The sequence below is a fragment of the Etheostoma spectabile genome, chromosome 5 (genome assembly GCF_008692095.1).
Source record: "Etheostoma spectabile isolate EspeVRDwgs_2016 chromosome 5, UIUC_Espe_1.0, whole genome shotgun sequence".
NCBI lineage: Eukaryota > Metazoa > Chordata > Actinopteri > Perciformes > Percidae > Etheostoma > Etheostoma spectabile.
The window spans coordinates 31,347,338-31,369,524 of record NC_045737.1 but is presented as its reverse complement, the minus strand read 5'-3'; the positions used below and the strand labels follow the sequence as shown (position 1 = coordinate 31,369,524).

General features: G+C 39.5%; 2 protein-coding genes across 2 annotated transcripts; both read left to right on the top strand.

Annotated features, from left to right (window-relative positions):
* The first annotated feature begins 2,098 nt into the window (after positions 1-2,098).
* znf366 (zinc finger protein 366) lies at positions 2,099-8,169 on the top strand. The gene is given in 7 exon segments (XM_032516777.1): positions 2,099-3,111; positions 3,196-3,363; positions 3,869-4,019; positions 4,820-5,011; positions 6,584-6,758; positions 6,844-7,464; positions 7,467-8,169. Coding segments are annotated over 7 exon segments (2,367 nt in total). The 3' UTR covers positions 7,514-8,169.
* Positions 8,170-12,511: 4,342 nt separating this feature from the next.
* Positions 12,512-21,872, top strand: mrps27 (mitochondrial ribosomal protein S27). Its single transcript, XM_032516775.1, has 11 exons — positions 12,512-12,744; positions 13,022-13,099; positions 15,152-15,222; positions 15,342-15,400; positions 15,925-16,039; positions 16,595-16,673; positions 17,280-17,395; positions 17,504-17,606; positions 17,716-17,858; positions 19,178-19,339; positions 21,430-21,872. Exons 1-11 carry the CDS (start codon positions 12,672-12,674, stop codon positions 21,676-21,678), a joined length of 1,248 nt encoding a protein of 415 aa, XP_032372666.1. The 5' UTR covers positions 12,512-12,671; the 3' UTR covers positions 21,679-21,872.
* The last annotated feature ends 315 nt before the right edge of the window (positions 21,873-22,187 follow it).

Genomic DNA, 22,187 nt, shown 5'->3' with positions numbered 1-22,187 from the left:
TCTCTCCGAAGGTACTCATCTGAAAAATGAGAACAAAGTGATTGTTCCTGTTCTCTTTCTTAAGTCACTTCAAATGCTATCCGTGGACGGGCGGCTCATTGTCAGGAGAGTTGCAGTGCAAGCAGGAGGGAGAGTAAAACAGGTACAACAGCAGCGGCTGCAGCAGCACTTCAGCCAACAGCATCACAGAAAACACACTCTGTTACACTCAGCTGGTAAGATCCACACACACAGACTTCGCTGTAGCCTCACACACACACACATACTTACTTAGCACTGACTGGCATTTGAGGAGGGGCTTGGTTTTTAATGGATTGTTTGGAATGCATGGTGTGGCAAAGTGTAGCCCGTTGTGTCTGCACAGTGCACCTTAGCGGGATCATATCCAGGAGATGATATCCAACTAGCTGAAAGGGAAAATGTCATTATGCATCTGATGAAGTTAAAAATCATTGGAAGAGGCAAAATCACATTCTTCTTGCATTCTGCATGGGGTTTATGTTTTCTATACTTCTCTAATCACAAATTTACATTGTGTCCTTGTAACATGTATTTCCATTTTTATTGACATCATTCCCTGTTGTTACAGAATGTGTTGCACTGATTGTAAGTTTTTTAAAGTATGTTTTTGCAGGGAGAAAATGGTACATTTAGAATGTATATATTCATCTCATAATCTTCCTCGCTTGTTTTCATCTTTAAAACATGACTTAGAGAGGATTCAATCAAATTATGGATGATGTGAATATGGAAGTTCACGTAAAGAGATAATTGACAGAAAATGAACTATTTTGGCAATTGATTAATCGTTCTTCAAACAAAAATAACCAAATATTCTGTATTTCAGCCTCTAAATTTTGATAATTTGTTGCTTTTCCTCGATTTATGAGATTGTTATTGAATATCTTTAGGTTTTGGTCAGAGAAAACAAAACATTTCGTCAGGTTGGAATAGTAAAAGGCACTTTCTGACAACACCAAATGATGAACTGATTACATCAGAAAATAATCTGCAGATGAATTGATAATTAAAATAGAGTGTAGCTCTACTAATGATTACATGTGTATTTTGTGTGTGTAATTTTATAGGAAAGTATTTTAACATGTAGCAGACAAGAAAGTAGCGGTCATGCTACAGCTGATTTATATGGATCAGCAGTTTTGTCATTGATAAGCACTGAGCTATTTACAGATATGGATACATATGTACAACATTGCTAGGCATATTTGGATGTCATGCAGAAGTACGACAGTTCCTCTCTGACTATCAACATCATTTTACCCATTGCTATTGTCTAGACTAAAGTATGGATATAGTAACTGCAGCGAAGATGTAATTCATAGCTATAACATCTTCACATATTACCGTTTTGGACTTATCGGTCATTTAATCGACCTCAGACTTTAGGCTGCTCATAGAGATAAAGAATAAAATGCAACAGTGGAGAAGAAAAAGAGGAAGTTCTTCCTGGCTATCAGCGCAAAAAAAAAAAAAATGAACAGAGCAGAGAAAAAAAAGACATGAGAAGTGAAAAGTGTGCAGGAGGTAGAGGTGAACATTTCACAGATGACTTCCTAATTTCAGGAGAGGAGGAGATCTGTGAGAAAGAAAGAAGTGAAAGGTTTCAGGTTGAACAGTGAAAGGTGGGGGTGTCGACACAATACTGCACATGTCCCGGTTACATTCTTTCCACAGAAACATTAAGAGAATCAGTTTCATGTTATAAATAGAAATCAGACACAGAGTTATTAGATGTACTTTTGTCCAACATTTTTGTCCAAATTCCTTCTGTACAACTAGTGTCTCTGTTTGGGGGCTGCAAGTACATGTACTCAAGTACAATTTGAAGTACTTTCTAATCTCAGTACTGTAGTTTTCATTCCAACATTTTGACAGCTATGGTTACTGGTTGATTTTCAGATTGATGTTTTATATAATAATACGTGATTATACAATGTATTGTTAAAGATGAAATCTGTGATTACTGTCTTCGGTTTGGGACCAAAAATGGGTTCATTTTCAAAGAGACATATCCCTTCTAAACATCTCATGAGGTTTAATTTAATACTTATTGTACTCTTTCTACTGCAGAACAAAGATGGAAGCAGAAGCAGAAGCAAATTTCTCCCCAGCAAGAAGTCCTCCTCTAAGACAAGCATCTCAGCACAGTTTCTACCTAAGCCCACCGCCACTCTTTATTGAGCACCCTAAATTCTCCCCTCCCAGCTACCCCAGCATATCACCCAGCAGGGACACCTACAATGCGTTCAGCCCCCCTGTTTTCTTTCCCATGCTTGGCCCCAGTTATACCCATAAGGAAGGATCCCAAAAACGCAAAAGAACACCTTTTAAAATGGACACCCAAGGAGGTGAATCTCCTGACAGAAAAGCAGAGGAGCCCGACGAAAGCAGCAGTAAGAAGACGGTGCACCTCTCCCACATCCGCTTCTCCCTCCCACCTCACCACATTCCTTCCCCATCTCCTAAGCCCATCCCTGGTATGATCGAGCTCAACAGACTGCAGCTTCATCACAGATCACCAGGTATGAATCTACCTGCGCAGGTGAAACAGGAGCCTCTCAGTCCTTCCCCTGTTTGGCCTCCCTCTCCTCTCCTCCTGCACCCTCCGTACTTCCCACCTCTCCACCACAGCCTCCTCCCATACCCCTTCTTCATGCCCAGCCCTGTCATGCACCTTTCCCCTGGTTCGTTCTACCCAAGAGAGGACCTCCGCCCCGGGAATTGTGGCCGTGACGGACCTCCTCGCAGTGGGACGACTAGTGCTGAAAAGCTGGGTCTCAACATCCACGTGGATGACAGCTATTATGTAGATGTGGGTGGAGACCAGAAGAGATGGAAGTGTCGTATGTGTGAGAAGTCCTACACCTCCAAGTACAACCTGGTCACGCACATCCTCGGGCACAACGGCATCAAGCCGCATGGATGCCACCTGTGTGGGAAGCTGTTTAAGCAGCTGAGCCACCTGCACACACACCTGCTCACCCACCAGGGCATGAGGCCCCACAAGTGCCAGGTGTGCCACAAGGCCTTCACTCAGACCAGCCACCTGAAGAGACACATGATGCAGCACAGTGACGTAAAGCCATACAGGTAAATTAATTAACAATAGTGCTTTTTATTTTCAACTGTCCTTTCTTTATCCTAATCTATCACACACTTTTTCCGCCCTTCCAGCTGCAGCGTGTGTGGCAGGGGTTTTGCTTACCCCAGTGAGCTTCGCGCCCATGAGCTGAAGCACGAGAAAGGACAGGAGAACATATGTGTGGAGTGTGGTCTGGATTTCCCCACGCTGGCCCAGCTAAAGAGGCACCTGACCGCCCATCGTGGGCCCACTTTGTACAGGTGAGTTCAAAACTGGCTCTACCCTTTGCCAAAATGTCTTAAGGTTTGTGTTGTTTAAGCATTAGTTGAACGTTTTTGGGAATTTCCCTCATTCATTTTCTTGTACAAATGTTAGATGAGAAGATAAATGCCACTCTAATGTCTGTGCACAGCTAGCAGCTTAGCTTAGCATAAATACGGAAACGGGGTAAACACGTAGCCTGACTCTGTCCAATGGTAACTAAATCTGCCACATAACCCCCTTGTATTGCACAGATTATAATATGTTAATGTTTAATTAAGGTTCTGGAAAGCCAATTTTGAAACATTTGACTAGCTGTTCACCCTTGCTTTTGGTCTGTGTTGCTAGCTGTAGCTTCATATTTAATATACAAACATAGAGCGATATCGATCTGCTCATCTAATACTTGACAAGACAGACAACACATTTCCTGAAATGTTGAAGTACTGCTCTAACATACAGTTCTCTATTTGACTCTGTACTGTATACATGTTGTTCCTGCAGGTGTGCAGAGTGCCAGAAGACCTTTCAGTACCCCAGCCAGCTTCAGAACCACATGATGAAACATAAAGACATCAGACCGTACATCTGCAGCGAGTGCGGGATGGAGTTCATCCAGTCACACCACCTGAAACAGCATACGCTCACTCACAAAGTAGGTTTAATTACCAAAGAGAAAGAGAAAAGACAACCTTATTTCAATGTTTGTTTGGTTTTTGACAGAGGTTATAAGTAAAAGGGTGGATTTTTGGGATCAACCAGAGTTTTGCTATCGCATCAAGACATTTGCATCATTCCATGTGCACATTTTGGATGGTGACGATGGCTCATAGAGTAGCTCACTTTGGCAGCTGTCTCAAAGCAAATTCCCCAAAAGTTCTGGCCCCTGAAACTATTTTTAACCCCTTCAAATCCAGTTTTCCAGTTCTTTTTCCCCATTTAGGAGCCTTGGAGTAAGAAAACCCCATTCTATAGCGTCTGACAGTACAAATACACTGTATAAGCACGTGTGCATTGAAGTAGATAGATAGATAGATAGATATTGAAAATCACAGTGTTGCAGCAGCAAAATCAGTCACACATCACACAAGATAACTATAAATGAAATATGAGGATACAATATACATAAATACACTATACATGAAATAATAATAATAGGAATAAAATACAAGAACAAATATATACAACTTAAGAACACAAAAATGTGCAACTGATAAATAGTAAATACACCAATTGTTCAGGTTGCAAGTAGTATAATGTTCATATTTAAAGCCAAGACTTTTAATGTCTTGGCAAAATTTCAAACACATTTTCCACAAAAAGCCTTCTTGGTAAGTTTGGAAACTTTAGATCGCCACAAAAACAATCAGATGCACCTGACAGATCAGATCAGTGGTATTTTAGAGGTTAAATGAACTACATTGTCTCACACGGCTACATTCTCTTGTTCTTCAGGGGGTGAAAGAGCACAAGTGTCGCATCTGTGGTCGTGAGTTCACCTTGTTGGCCAACATGAAGCGCCACGTCCTCATCCACACCAACATACGGGCCTATCAGTGCCACATGTGCTTCAAGAGTTTCGTCCAAAAACAGACTCTCAAGGCTCACATGATCGTCCACTCTGACATCAAGCCCTATAAATGCAAGGTTGGTCAAATGTAACATGTCAGATGGGGCTGTTGGTGTTGTGTCTTAGCCTTCGATTCCTCTTCGCTCACTGAGTAAAGGAAAAGCTAGCACACATTGTTAGCTTAGCATAGAGACTGGAAATGGGGAAACAGCTAGCCTGGCTTTGTCTAAAAGTAACACAATGATCACAGCCAAGAACCAAACCTTTACTGTTTTGTACTAGCTGCTGTTAAAGCACTTTTCTGGAGTGTCTGTTTTGACCTTGGAGTTTGGTGCGATGATTTTAGACGATGACCAGATAGCAGAGAGGCTTTTGGCAGTAGGAGCCTCCTTGTCCATAGGAAGGATATCACCGCACAAACTGCCTCTCTAACAATGGCCCCCAGCCTCCCTGGAGAACAGGGCCCTCAAATAGATTTCATCTCGCTTTCTCTGCTGCTGGAGGGAGCTTCCTGTTTTCTCACGGTCCTCTTGGACAGTTTACAGTCCCTCTCTCCTCCTGAAGGAAAGGACCACCCTATTAAAAAAGAATGCAGAGGAAGGACAGCGCAGGAGCTGCCCTTCCCTGTTCTCCTCCTGGCCCTGTCTCGATGTTGCTTCCTCTCTCTCTCTCTCTGTTTTTCTTGCGTGTGTGTCAGAGAGAGAGGGAAAAAGAGAGAGAAGGAAAGAGGGGGTGTCAAAGGAAAAGAAGAAAACAAGGATAGGACGAAGGAGGAATGGTGTTTGTGTCTATGTATATCGGAATGCCTGCACATTCATTTATGATTACATGTTGCTCTACAACCTCAGCAGTCTGCAATAATTAGTCATCTAACAAAGGAGATTTGGCCAGGAAAGAAAAATAATAGGTGGATAGTGTTTTCCTATTGTTTTCATATCCCCAAGAACTAATGGCGGAAAGTAATCAAGTACTGTGCTTGCATGTTATTTTGAGCTGCTTGTACTTTACTTGTGCACTACTACTGCATTTTAAAGGATTATCTAGTTACTTTGCAGATTGAGATTTGACTAAACTGCTAACAGTATATCAATCAGTTACAATTAGCACCACCTTGGTCAATTAATATTACGTCATAAGAAAATATGTACAACTCTTTTAATTATTTGTATTTGTTTGTATTATTTATATTTATAACACACATATATAACAACCAAATTAGTACTTTCACTTTCCATACTTTAAATAGACTGCTGATAATACATTAGTACAGAGTTTTTAATTGTAAATTAGCACTGTGGTCTTGATGCTTTTACCTAAAGGAATATCTTGACATTCTGGGAAATATGTTTATTTGCTTTCTGTCCAGGTGTTAGATAAAAAGATACTACTCTTGCGTATGTATGGTAAATATGTACCGTCAGCTTAGCATAAAGACTGGAAACAGGGAGAGGCAGCTAGCTTATTTCTGTCCAAAGGTAACAGCTGTCAGACTATGTCTTGGCTGGGGACAGTTTCCAGCGGAGACTCCAGGAAGTTATTGTTCCCATCTGAGTTGCAAGGAATGTCAGCCATGTAAAAAATGATTACATTTCTTATTTGGCTAATGGCAACTTACCTGGCCATACACCTCTCTTCCTTTTATCTTTCAGCTTTGTGGGAAGGAGTTCAACAGGATGCATAACCTAATGGGCCACATGCATCTCCACTCAGACAGCAAACCCTTTAAATGTCTTTACTGCCCGAGCAAGTTCACCCTGAAAGGAAACCTCACCAGACACATGAAGGTCAAACACGGTGTCATGGACAGAGGGCTGGATGAAAGATGTAAGGATGCACACATTGTAAAAGGTAAATGCATTTTTTTGCTGAAAAAGTTGCTTGATGTCGTTTCTTATTTCTCTGACTTCAGTGTTTCGTCAAAGAGGACGATTCTGCTTGTCCACTCCCATGGGCCTCCTTACCCGCTTCAGCCAAAAGGAGCCATTTGATCTTTCCCAGAAGCCCCCGGGCCTTCCCAGCCTCCGTCTCTCCCAGTCGGATGGCGAGAGCGTCCCTGGAAGCTCGTGTCAGGAGGAGGATGAGGAGAGTTTGTACAGAAGGAGCCAGTACAGCCCTGAGGTGGATCCACATGAGCCGGCAGGCGAAGACCAGTACATCCCTAAGCTGAAGGAGAGAGGGCAGGGGTCTCCAGCTGATCTAAGGTCAGGGGACAAGCAGAAACCCAGGTATCAGCATAGTTTAGATGAACAGACATATGAAAGGGAGTCAGGAGCAGAAGGGAGGGACCAGGTGCACCGCTTACAGTCAGAAGAAATGGCCTATGAGTCCGATTTAGAGGTGGGTGACCAGGTGTACCAGCGTGAAACAGGCCGTAGAAAGTCTTATGATTATTACTCTGATTCAGAACTGGATGATGATGATGATGAGCCAGAGCAAAGCAAACAGCAGACTGATGGCTTGTGTGATGAAGCAGAGAGGAACCAGAGCAGATCACATACAGGTGAAATAGTGCATCATTTGCACACAAGTGAATTATGGGAGTCCCGGGTTCACAGGAGGAAAAACAAGACAAAGAATGAGATGCAGGTTTTATGGAAGGCTGGTGTTCTTCTGACAGGAAAGTGGAAGTAAAATGTGTAGGTCTATAAAAGATGTGGTATAGAGGTGAGCACAAAAACATGTGGTGTTTATTACAAGCAAAAATAACAATGAAGTAACTGAAATACAAAGCTGTGAAGCATAAAGTACAGAACATATCATACACTGATAAACAGGCACTGAAACAAGGTTCATTTACATTTTATGAGTGAATGAATGTGATCGGGTTTGGCTTTTATGTGTAAAAAATAACAAAAAAACATTGTTACGAATTATTTTGCAACATTGACTCAAATACGTTATTCTGCCTTAACTATGACTCTTTTAAACGTGTAAATCTATGACATAATAATCAAGAATTTGTAATTGCTCAAACAAGTGTGCATGTTTTGAGGTTCCTTTGGGTGTTGTTTTGTTTGTGGGACAGTGTGTTGTTCACAGACATGCCAAAGCTTGAGTTTCTTAATTCACTGAGTGTCTTTATGAAATAAACTGTGATTCTAATGTTTAGATTATTTTTTTATGTATCTGCTTTTGTTAGTTAGTTTTTTTAGGGATGGCTGTGTTTTTATTGTATGGCAGTGTGATGGTGGGCATCTGAATGTGATTCTGCTAAATGAATACACAAATAAAAGCTGGGAACCCTTGCAATAAACCTGCCATTTGTGTTTTTAGGCACCACATAAACACCCCTATGACTGGTTTTAAGGAATACATATATATATATATATATATATGTATTCTAAACCGTATATATATAGATATATATATATATATATATTCACATCTCAATCCTCTCTGTCTGACACATAATTTACTAAACCAGAGATGATTACTGTGAGTTTCAAAAAGCTTGTCCTTCTCCTCCTGCTTCTCTTTCAAAGCAGAGGAAGAGGAAGAGAAAACACCTCTCCCTTTCTTTCTTTTAGGTTGTGATCAAACACCCCTGACGGACACAGTGGGTGTCCCAGACAAAGGCTTCATATGTCTACGACTCAAAACAAAGCATTGTTTCTGCTCATTGCAGAAGGCTAAACATATATATATATATATATATATATATATATATATATATATATATATATACGTTTACATCATACAGTGCATCATGCATTGGGATATCTCACATGTGTAAATTAATTTAGCGAAATGGTAATTTAAAGTATAATTTACTGTGTTTCAATCCACACATTACATTATATTGTATTTTAACTCTATACCCTGTCGTGCCAGTTCAGGTAAACACCGAGCCATTTCTTGTCAAGTGAAATGCAGAACAGCTGCTTCTCCATTTCTACCATCGACGACCACCCTGTCCTAAGGACGAAACTGCAAACAGTTTGAGGAAGTTCTCACATCCTCCTCTCCTTTCCTTTCCTCACCTACACATTTCAATCCCAACCACTGGCTCCAGAGAGGAACCGCAGAAGGTGGGTTTACTTTTGTAATCTCTGTCACCTATCCAATCAGCTTCTCTCAGCAGCATCATAATGTTCAATCTCTGAGGAACAACATATAACTGACCACACCTCAGAGACGTCATGAAAGATAGTGTTTCATAAGGTAATTCTATCCCTCCTCTGTGTTTCTGATGAACTGAAACTTGAGAGATCACGAGAATGCAAAGATCACCCTTACGCGCAGGCAACAGGTAGACACTGTAGTGATGGGAAAATGAATCCTGGGGTGAGAATCGGTTGATGAAGCAATTGATGTTACACATTTACTGTTACACATCCTAAGGTGGGCCTCAGACTTGCAGTTTATAAATGTAAACACTATATCTACCTTTCTACAGAAGCTAACGCTGATCTTCAGGCTGCAAGTATATGTGGTGGAAGAAGGACTTAAAATCTTGATCTGAGTCAAAGTTGCAATTCAAATAGAGTAGATGGATAGATAGATAAGAGAAATAGATAGATGGATAAAGAAATACCGTGGCATGATAAAGTTTACAGTTCAGTTAGCTTAATAGCTGGTTTGATTTGCATTGAGAGTTGATCTTATGGAAAGTTCCCCATGTCTCTCTATAGGTAACGTAAAGGGTGTGTAATGATGTGGGGGGGGCGGGGTATTTTAATTCCAAAGGCCAAGGGAACTTTATCAGGATGCATAGTATCCTGGATCCATGAAATAGCTGGCCTTTAAAAATAAAAAATGTGTCTGCCTTTATGGGAATTTAACATAGGGGGGTGCATGCTTGTGCCCCTGTATTTTAAGGAAGAACATTTGTTTCTTTACAACACATTATTCATTCACAAAGAATATTGGTGTCCTTAAAAGGTTGGATTTTCCTACATTTTTTGCATTAAGGCATATAGATCAAAAGATGTTTTTTTATTCCTCTTTTCAATCAACTTTAGCCTGGGTGTGTAAACTTTCTCAAGCCACTGTAGATAGATAGATGATAATTCATTATTCATTAATTAATGTGTTAGCATTTAGCTTTATCATTTCGTTGTGTTTTATTCTATCAGAGGTGATAGAAAAACTCTTGTTTTACTTTTTACTCCGTGCACATGATTTCTATGTTCTTTGGTTTTAACTTGTGTAAATAAAATCTACGATAACGTAAAACCCCACTAAAGTCACACTGAATAAACACACATTTTATAATGTGGCTATTGTTTCTCACTTACCTATCCTATGACACAGTCATAGTAAGTTTAATGGACACCACTGAAACATCTCACAGCCCTGCACTACCCTATTTCTTAAACTGGTGCAAAGAAGCCTTTTAGACTTAAATGTTACAAAGACTAAGGACATGTGCATTGATTTTAGACGTCGCCATCCAACTCCTGGAAAGACAATTATAGATGGAATAGAGGTTGAAATTGTTGAATCATACAAGTACTTGGGAATCATCATTGATAACAAGTTGACCTTTGAACTAAACACAGACGTGATGAGTAAGAAAAGTCAGCAGCGTCTCTTCTGTCTGAGAAAGCTAGCTAAGTTTCAAGTGGACAGATCCCTGATGACGTTGTTTTATAAATCTTTCACTGAGTCTATCTTTACCTTTTCATGTATTTGCTGGAATGCTTCTCTGAATTTAAAAATGAAAAACAAATTAGCAACGGTAATTAAAGTTAGCAGCAAAATCATTGGGATTCAGCAGATGACACCAACTGATCTGTACAACAGACGTGTGCTTAAAAAGGCAGAATCCATCATGTCCGATTGTTCTCACCCCCTAAATGTAGAATTTAATTTGCTGCCTTCCGGTTCCCGTTTCAGTCAGCCACTAGCCAAAACTAATAGGTACAAATTCTCCTTTGTCCCCTCTGCTATCTCTCTGCTTAACTCTGGAAAGACTAGGTAACGTCTGCACATAAGGCCCACTGGGGTTTAAGCTTTTAATGTTGTGGCATTTATTTTTGCCATTTGGTTTGATGCTGTATTTTAATTGATGTTGTCGTCTTTGTTGTCATGTACTGTGTGTCAATTTTTTGCTACTGCAGCAAAATGAATCGCCCCTTGGGGACAAACAAAGGTTTTTGAACTTGAACTTTTTGAACTTGAACTTGAACTATCCAGATGCTAATTTGCTTTATGATGTTATGGCTGTGATATAAAAAGGAAGCAGACATTAGCGAGTACCTGAGATACTGAACAAATAGGCTGACTGACTTCTTTGCACTGACACAAATTGATTGCACACTATTGGATCCAACAATAACAATACAAGGACACAGCAGTGCACCACCAAACCACAACAATAGAATAGAATAGAATAGAATAGAATAAATTAGTCAGAGTATATTCCTGAAAAGATAGCTGTATCCCCACTTGTGCGTGTAGAAATGTGTACTTCCTGTCAGTTCTGTCTAGTGCAGCTAAGCTTCCTGTTTTGCTGGTGAATGAGAAAACGAGATGGTGCTCGAATTCTTCCACGTTTTGTTGAACAAAACCGTCCCACCCTAGTCTCAACCTGCCACCTCCTTTGACCCCCAGCCAACAACGATTACTGTAATTATAGCTGAGCGCTGTCCTTCTGTAGTACAAATAAACAACAAAAAACTGGCAGAGCGGTGAGAGGACAACGGGTCAATTGCTCTGCTGTGCACAGACAAATATGTCCATAACCAACACTGGGACTTTTCATGGCTTTATGTGCAGTTTCACAACATATAATGAAGCTGCTGCACTTCCACCTCAGTTGATATACAGTATTGGCCTGCCTCCTCTTCATATTAACAGCGCCCTCTACTGTGACAACATCTGTATTGCTCAAGTGTTCTGCTCTTTTTTTTATATTAAAGGATTTTCACATTCATGAGATGTCTACTGTTATTTAATGTCAAGGCTTACTTTTATTCACCACAGCCAACCAATTTATGTGTGAGTTTTACTGATATCAATCAATCTGACAACAATTTTGTTCAAGCACATTGCTTAAGGAAGATTAAAAAAGATGTATGCATTTTTGTGAATGAATAATGTCTCATAAATAAATAAACGTGCATCCTTAAAATACTGGAGGCATACACACCCCTATGTTAAATTCCCATAGAAGCAGGCTGATTTTTATTATTAAAGGCCAGTTATTTCATAAAATCCATGAAATAAGTTGGCCTTTTGAATAAAAAAAAAAACATCGTATCACATACCCTTCACCATACCTATATATTAGCATGTTTTTTATTTCAGTTAGCCTAATAGATGGTATGATTTGCATTGAGAGACGATTTTATGAAAGTTCCCCATGCCAATATATCACCATATGATTTCTAATTAATGTGTAATTGTGCAGAATTTCACAAAAAGATAATAATAAAAACTAAAAACTAATGTATAGTACATATATCATCCATAGATTTAATGGAAAAGCTCCAAAACCTTCCAAAAAATGTAATTATTTTGTTAAATTACTACAGGTACCGTAAAGAAGAACAAAACGCAGAGAAGATCTACATTTCAGAGGATTTTGGTATATGTTTGGTTAAATTTGAACTTGCTCTAAGTTGTAGGTAATACGCTAATAAAATAAATGTAACTGTAAATTCGGCCTCTTTTGCGCCTTTACAACCTTATTCATCAGAAACATACTTTCAATTTGTAATTTGTGTCATTTGTAAGTTTGAGAGGAATTTCAAACACCCCCCATCCCCGCCTGAGTAATGGTATCGTCCAAAGATGGCCGCCTCCGTGTGGAATCGATGTGTGACTTCAGCTGTCAAAGTTAAATGTTTATCTCCGTCTTTTTCAGGTACACACATACTACATCCAACCACGATAAAACTAGAGCTTTATACGATTGCATTTCCTTGTTTATCGTCTATTTCTTTGTTCTTCAATATCATTTTTGGGATGTTTAGGCGCTAAATTGTCCCAGTTCGTTTTGTTAGCTTACCCAATGTAGCTACATTAACTCGGCTAAGTTACCTGCAAATCTGAGGTTTCAACACGCTTAAAGGAACATTAACCAGCATATAAACATGTAGTATTTGTATCTACATGACCTGGGTGACTGTTTGTCTTCGCAGCCCGAAGATGGTTGCTCTCAGCGGCTTACACAGATCCCAAAGTGTGGGAGGCGAGAGAGAAAGACCCTCAGAACCTGGGTAAGAGTTCAAACTGCTAATTCACATATTATTATATATATATATATATATATATATATATATATATATATATATATATATATATATATATATATATATATATAATGAGCAGGCCAGCCGGCTAGGACTTGGGCAGTAGCTCAGTCCATAAGGAGTTGGGTTGGGAACCGGAGGGTCGTTGGTTCAAATCCCTGTACAGACCAAAGTAAGGAGAGATACCACTTCACCTCCTGGGCACTTCTAGGTGCCCTTGAGCAAGGCACCGTACCCCCCCAAACGTTCAGGGCGCTGGCCTAGCCCTGGCAGCCGCCCCCCCCCCACTCTGACATCCATTTGAATAGGTCCTGAGCATGTGTATGTATTTCAGGCCTATGTGTAGTGATTAGAGTTATTATTATCCCAGTATCCTTTGCACAATGCTCCACATTTAAATAATTGTATTACTCTCTTCATTGCACTCATGCCTCTATATTGTTTCTGTTTAGAGTATGTATGTATGTATATATTGTGTATATATTATTGTCTTATTTTGTTTTGGTTGTTTTGTATGTGTAAGCACAGTGTGAGTAACAATGCTCCAAAGAAAAATTCCTCGTATGTGTCCTCCTACCTGGCAAATAAAGCTGATTCTGATTCTGATTACTAACAAACAGAGTGTAAATTGTCATTTTCCCACTGGGGATCAATAAACAGTATAAATTAACTTAAAAATTAATAATGTGGTCAGCACTGTTGATTATGAATGTGTCTCTCTATGTGCGTCTACACTTGGATTGCACAGGATACACCGGTTACGTCTTCCATATTGAGGCAAAAAAAGAGGACACATTTCTGCCAACAGGTTGTTATTTTTAGTCTTAAAGTTTGAATTGTAAAATACTGGCACAGTGTCCATTCAAAATGTGCCTGTTTGGAACAGATTGCCTGGCCTGTGGTATTGCTGCTTGAAGCTTTGTCCAGACCCATTGTACCCCAAAATTACTTGGACCCAAAGCATTTAATATACAACACCACTGTATAGCCTACTACTGACTTACAGTGTACCTCTACTTCAGAGGAAAACATTGTACTACTACATTTATCTGATAGAATGTTTCAGATTTAGAATTGGCTTACAAAGTTTCACAATCAAAAGGTATGTGACTTTTAAGCTCTCTCTGACACACGCAAAAACACACACACGTTACTTTATTTTTTTTCCAGGAAAGGTCCCATTGAGTTACAGTAACTCTTCTCCCAGGGAGTCCTGGCCAAGGCTGGCGGAAAAACAGTTTCAAAATACATAAAAGACAGGACAAAGGCTACATATTACACCACAAATCTCTATACATACTAGAACACAAACAAGACATTACACTTAACTTAAGCTGATACAGACATAAAACTTAAAGGGCACCTGGTTAAAAGCAATTACACTGGTTTTTAAAAGTTGCTAAGATGGGCACCATGAAAAGAAAGAAGTTAAATGAGCCAGAGTTCATTTTTAAATTCTATTTCATGCTGTATTTTAAGGTAATGTTCTAATATTGTGCAGCTAAATGTCTAGCAGTTCAGCTTGTTTAAGTGGTTTTAGATATGGAAGCTGCGTTGATGAGTTGATAAATTGATTAGTTTTTTACAACTTTTTTGATAATCGAATAATCAGTTTGAGTCTTTGAGACATATAAGACAATTGAGGATCCCGTCTGGGGCTTGGGGGGACACAGATCAACATTTTTCACCGTTTTCTAACATTTTATAGGCCGAATAATCAAGAAACTAATCGATAGATTACCTGACAATGAAATAATCGTTATTTGCAGATGTTATTTCATATGTCAAAACAATGAAGATATGCTTTTCTTGCATGAATAGTTGCATTAGCAAACAAATGTTACTGCGTGTGCACTTGATGAACATAGGGTGGCAGTGTAACACTTCTAGTGTGAACTCTACAACAGTGTAAATGTAATCATTCACATCCATACTTAAAAAGACACTGAATAGTTTGTATGTGACATGATGAACTGTATAACGTCGTTCTTGTTATTGTTTGTGTTTTTTAACTTACAGCTGTGCTGGCTACGACTATGGACAGGACATACGACAGGAATCTCCCAGTTAGCTCTCTGACTGTGTCACGGGTAAGCTCTTCATTTAAATCCCCTTTATTCGGTTGTAGTAAACCTGTCCCTGATAACTCAACAAATCCGTTGGCAAAAGGGACACAGTTTCCCACAAATACTTACATTTTCTGTTTCAGTTTGTTGACAACATTTCATCTCGAGAGGAAGTTGATCAAGCAGAGTACTACCTTTACAAGTAAGTGGGATGATTTTGACTCACTCTGCATCAGATTTCTGCCGCTTTCTTGGTTTTGTGTGGTACCAATGGTGTGTGTGCTTTTTTTTTTTAAATTGTCTGTTTGGTTTGTCTGTTTAGGTTTATGTTCAGTCACATGCTTTTCTTTGTTCGGGGCAATTCCAGACCTTTCCTGTTTACTACTTCCTCTGGAATCTGCACCCATTCTTGTGATTATAAGATTTAGTAAATGTCCCAATCGCACCCGTGTTCACGGCATGCATTCTTATAATCGACTGAGAATTAAATAACGGCCTTTCCACTTTGGTGAGCTTGTAAATTGTTATTATTATTGTTGTTATTGTTAATAGATTCAATTATCCTTAATGTGTTTGGACACTTTGGTTTTTGTTATTAGTGCTGAGTTTTTGGGATGAAGCTGTTACACTTGCACCCAAATTTCTTTTTCGCACGTCATCTTTTCTTCCTCTCATCTGCTCTATCATTTTATATATATATATATATGTATTTTTTCATCCCTCCAGGTTTCGTCACAGTCCAAACTGTTGGTACTTGAGAGACTGGACCATTCACAGCTGGATCAGGCAGTGTCTAAAATACGATGCCAGGGAGAAAGCCCTGCACACACTCAAAAACAAGGTACACATCACATTATAATCCCACCACTCAATTTCAAAACAAAATAACTGAACTCAGAAGACTTTCTGGTGGATGGAAAGGAAGCCCGTCTTTATAATCAAAAAAGGAAATCTGATCAGAGGCTCCTGATTGGGGCCGACAGCTGCAGTTATCTGGCAGTGTGAGCGATCACAGACCCAATCTTAACCACCCAGATGCATTTTCCAACCCATCTGAGCAGCAAAAATAACATGAAACATGTTTGACATTTTCAGCCCAGCATGTGGACTATTTTCCGACTAAGTTGCAGTATTTGGGAATCAATGAATTATTGTAAAAGCACAAACGTATACTAGCCAATGATGTGTTCACATGGAGGTAAAATGGTGTGCTCTGTCTGTTGTTGTTGTGATTGGTGTCATGTTACTGTGAAATAAGAAGTCTCGATGTCAGTGCTGCATTAGGATTCAGCTGTTGTGTTATTGTGTGATATATACGCCCTCTTTATTGAATCATACAGGGTTAACAGTCAATGTCTATGTACACATAAATAATGTAAAGAAATTGTGTGTCCAGGTCCAGTATGGAATATTCCCCGATGATTTCACCTTCAACCTTTTCATAGACTCTTACATTAAGGATGGCGACTTTAAAAGTAAGGCTTTTTTTAAATCATGTTTTCAATTAAACATTTAAAAAAAAATAAGGTTCAGATTAAAATGCGGTGCAGACACTTTCTTGTTAACGTGTATTACTTCCACCAGTGAGAACGGATTGCCACTCTGTCAAATCACTAAAATCAGATTTCAAACATTTATTTTCCTGTTTGTAAAAGACAGAGGTGAAGCGGAAGCCTGATTATATTTCTGTGCAATAACATTAGAAAGTAAACACATAGTATTTGGCAAATAGTGAAGGCACATAGTTAGTATTACATTGTTTTGTGTTGAAGTTGTCATGAATTGACTGTTTTAGTGCTTTCATACTGTGTAACTCCAGTATTCAATTCAATTTCAATTCAATTTCAATTCAACTTTATTTATAGTATCAATTCATAACAAGTTATCTCGAGACACTTTACAGATAGAGTAGGTCTAGACCACACTCTATAATTTACAAGGACCCAACAGTTCTAGTAGTTTCCTCCAGAGCAAGCAACAGTGCGACAGTAAGGTATTGCAACTCAAATCCAGTGTTATCGGCCGTTACAATGCCAAGGCGAATGTTGACATGACTTCATGCTTTTGTTGTCATCGTACAGGTGCGTACTCTGTGGTTGAGGAGGTGATGCTTCAGGAGGCCTTCGACCTTCCATCCACACAGATCCTGTCTCTGTACGCCCTGGGCAGTTTCCTAGCAACCAGACCACAACTCGCTGTGAGTGAAACAGCAGCGACTTCAACTTATTAGCATGTCAGTTGGGCAGCAGGACAAACAAATATGCTTCCGAATAAGATGCTTACCCTTGTTCCTCCCTGTGTTCAGGTGTCAGAGGAGCGGGCGCTGGGAGCATCACTGCTCATCTGTGGACTGAAGCAAGACAACACTGTTGGTCTGAGCGCTCAGCTACTTGGCAATGCTCTGCTAGGTGTGTTTCAAGTTTCTTCCCCGACAATGTTTAGTTTTAATTTGATGCATCCGTGTTCTTTCAATATGCCGTTTGTTTAATTTATTCTCCTTCCTCCTTCCCCATCCAGGCAAGGTGGAGATGTTAAAGGGCATACATGCCGTGTTCAAAGGGATGCCCCTCTTCTGGTCCCATGGCTACCTGGGCCGAGCGCTGGCTGTCATGGAGAGAGTGGCCGCTGCTTCGTGCGATGTCAAGCTCTCTAAAGACACAGTAAGGACAGACAAAATCAAATTCAGTTTGTGTAGTCATCTTACACAAACAAATCATCCGAAAGAAGAAGCTTTATTGCAGAAAAGACTTTGTTAATTATAAAGCTATTTATTTGGTTAATCTCTGGCACCATGTTGCTTTACAAAAAACACACACTAGTGAGGTAAACAGCTTTTAAATTTGGTGAAAAGAAAGCACTAGTATCAGATCACTTCTGGGTATCAACAACTACCCTGAGTTGAAGTAATCAGTATCTAAATATCGGGTACAGTCCCTTTAATTATCTAATATCACAGGGCTCAAAATTAGCACAATTTACCAGCCAAATACTAGTAACATATGCAAGTTGCTAGTAGATTTGCTTCATTCACCATCCAAAAAAATGAGTAGTCATTTGGCGAGCTGACAAAAAAGTGAATTTTGCACCTTGATATTGCATAACAACAGAAAACATGATTGCTTTGGAGTAGGTGAAAGGCATATTTCACTCTTTTTCGATGGAAATAGGCTAGCGGTTTCCTCCTGGTATCTAGTCTTTGTTATTGATCTTCTCCACATATTTATTTTCTGGATGAAACTTTCTTTCAAAATAGGATTTTGTGTTTCTCACACACACACACACACACACACACACACACACACACACACACACACACACACACACACACACACACACACACACACACACACACACACACACACAGTAGAGACTGTTGTTACTTTCCAGGTGGGCTGTGCGACACAGACAGTCTTCATCTGCTGAGGTAAAACACATGCTGTCATATTCCTATTATTTTTACATATTTGCACGAACACAGTCGGCTGTAGCGTCTCTAATCTGGCCTGGGCTGTCCAGTTCAATAGGCCAGCTCCGTCCACAATAATAATGAGATTTTGAAGAGCCTGGAGCACAGAGGATGTCTGTGAGAAGGAACTAAACGGTGTGTGTCAGACGGCGGCCCCGCAATAATGCAGACAGAGCAGATAACCCCGGAGGACAGAGAGGAAGTATAATACTAACTCAATATCTTAAATAAAGGTGCTGGAGACTGCCGCCCTGAGGTGACAGTTAATCTTACTTTGTCCTAACAACATTAAGAGGTTCAGCCTCTGTCATCATTACATGCCTGTTTTGATAAATATTTTTTGAGAAAAAACAGACTGCATCTTCTTTTATTTTAGTGATTCTTTTGAATCAGATTTCTTTTCAGGCAGTTGCCGGCTGTTTAAGAACTGCGATTTATGTAGAATTTGCAAACATAATGAATGGAAAATAATATGTTGCTGCATACTTAACAGGACTTTTCATTATTCTTCAGCTGGACTACATCAGTGGCTTGCTGCAGGAACTGTCTTCTGCCTCAGACAGCGACTCCTCTGGTGAGGAGTCAGCATCTGAGGAGGAAAAGAAAGAAGACGTCGTAGATGAAGAGGATTTGGCCGAGCAGGCTAAACTACCTCAGTATGTCAGCAGATTCAAGGTGGGTGTGTATTGTGTACGGCAGGTGGGCTTTGCAACAGATTTCCCTGCCTGGTCGAGCCTGTAAAACAGTTTGTAAATGTTATGACTGGGGTTGGACCTCTGAGAGGGCAGCATACTATGGGGGTTTGGTTTTTGAATTGATTGTTAAACATTCCATTGTATAGTAACACAAAATCAACAGTCTTAGCTAAATTCCATGTGTTATGATAAAAAAAACAATGATCTTAAACATAGTCAAAGTGCTTTGTTATTACCTGTTTATGAGATGAGACTTTGTAGCTTAAAGCAGTGATTATTCCCATGAGTTGTGCAGCAGAAAGCTTGTTGAGATATCTCCATGATGATGATGATGATATTTATAATAATAATATTAATATTAACTGGGACTGCCGGCAGGGTGCAGCCATAGTGATATCTTGCTTTGCTCTCTTTTTAACCCTTGTGTTGTCTTCCCGTTAACCGTGAACTTGCCCTTCCGGGTTGAAATTGAAAACGAATTTTTTTTTTTGCTTTTCAAATGTTTTTGTCACGTTTTCTCATTAATTTGTCATTTTTTCCATGCTTTTGGCCTTTTTTAGTGGAGAATGCGTGGTCAACAAACCTCATTTACATCAAATTACACATATGTTTTTAGTTAAAAAGGCAGAAACTATGAATTATTTTGACTAACCGTTAAGATCAGAGGATGTTGAGTGGATCACAGATGGGTAGATGTCAAAGTTTAGTCCGGATACTGTTTTGAAACCATAAAAAAAAAAAAAAGAATTCAAATTCATGATTAAATAAAACACCCGAGAAAATACATATTTCTGATATAATACACTTTGAAACGTGTCAAGTTGACCCGAGGACAACACAAAGGTTAAATGCAGAGGTAAACGTTTTTTTCTTTCTTTTTTAAATGGCTAATGGCTAATTTGATAACTAAGAATTGGTTTTGTTGGTAGCTGTCTGATTTATGATTTAAAAAATAAATAAATTAAAAGGCCTGCATTTTGTATTTTTACTACACTACTAGCTCTGTATTAAAAGATTTTTTTTAGTTTTCCTGTTTCTTTTTCCATTTAGTAACTCTCACCAAGATGCATTGAGCATGTCCTTGAGGTCTAACAAATGTGTTAAATACATTTCCCTCTTCACAAAGCATTTTATCAGTGTTTACTAGCTTGCACTCATCTCTTTTCCTGACTTTGTTGGCACATCACTGTGTTTATTGATACCGCCACCTGTTGATCAGTGGAATAGTGTGAAAGGCAAAGACCTCTCCAGTCACCTCTCCGTTGGCTCTGCATATTTGATGCCGAATTGTATATTTTACAAATATAAGTTGTGCTTTTTGTGTTTCACGTTGGATGGTGATGGCATTTGGATGCGAGGTCACTCATCAGGATAGGGAAATGAACTTGCCAGTCCTTTGATGACTCTGTCTGAATCTGAAAAACTGTGTGGGGGATAGGTTGGATTGGATATGCGTTTCATTCAATCATGTGGGGTCTAACAGGAGTAGAGGGGTCGTTACACTGATTAGCAAGCACCTGCAATTTAAATTGATTAAACTAATTAAGGATAATTCTGGAAGAGCTATTATCGTTCTGGCTGAAACACAAGGGCAGGAACTAATTCTGGCTAACATACAGTATATGCATCTAATGTAGATCATCAATCATTTTTTAAAGATTTGGAAAAGAAATTACAAGCTGTAGGGAACCATAATAATGTTCTGGGGGGAGATTTAAATTTGATAATGGATCCAATTCTGACTACAGCAGGGTCCCCAGAGCCTCTCTCACATTACAGAGGATGAGTGTGATTTTAGGCTTGGTTGGTATTTAATTTTGAACCCAGCTGGGAGAGAATATACCTTCTTTTTTTTTTTGTCAGTGCACATGACATAATCTAGGATAGATATTGTTTATGTCCAAATCCCTCTCACCGTCTGACACTGCTAGCATGGCCAGTCAAGATATTCGACTGTAAACGCAGAAGAATGTATTGTATTGAAGAGAGTTCACTGGTTTGGAGGGTTTTACACAGTCTATTTGAATTTAAGTCACAAGGTCACCGTTTGGTCTATTTTTGCCTCTCCAGGAACTGAGCACCCAGTTGGAGTCTCAGGGTAAACTGGATCCTGCCTCCTTCCAGGCTTTAGTGACCACTCTGGCGCAGCAGAACCTGGCCACAGCAGAGAAACCCGACTTGGAGCAGTACAAGAGCCGAGTGCTGGCCTGGGAGGCCGAGAACAGACAGCTGATCCAGAGAGAGAAAGAGACGAGGGAGAAGGCCGAGCAAGAGAAACAGGAGAGGTTAGCTGCCAGGGCTGCAGCCCAGCAGGCGTAGAGACTCTGAAGAGGGACCTGAGTCAGTGATCACTGAACTGTATTTTGCGTATGCACATTGAAATTCTGTGTAAGAGTTTTATGCCTCTAAAATTGTGAAATATCAACATTGACCACATTACATCTGCTTGTGTAGTTTTGTTCGCTCGTATTGTGTACTTAAGTATTGCTCTGCAAATATAATGATTATAATGTTAGAAATTGTTTCTGTTGTTTTTCTGGGATGACATCATTATTGAGATGTATGCTAACATCAGTTTTTAAGCCTGATTGTTAAAGGGGAAGCTGGAAAAAGTTCACTACCTATCACATCCTCCAACTTCCTCCAAAGAAATGTTTTGCGGTGTTGGTGAATTCTTAAAAAAACTAAACACCACTAAATGTTGCGTTAAAATGCATTGTAACTCGCGTTACTGAGATTTTAACGAGTATAATATTACCAAATGTAATTAGTAATGCGTTATATTACTGCGTTACAGCAAAAAGAAATACATTATTGTAATTGCGTTA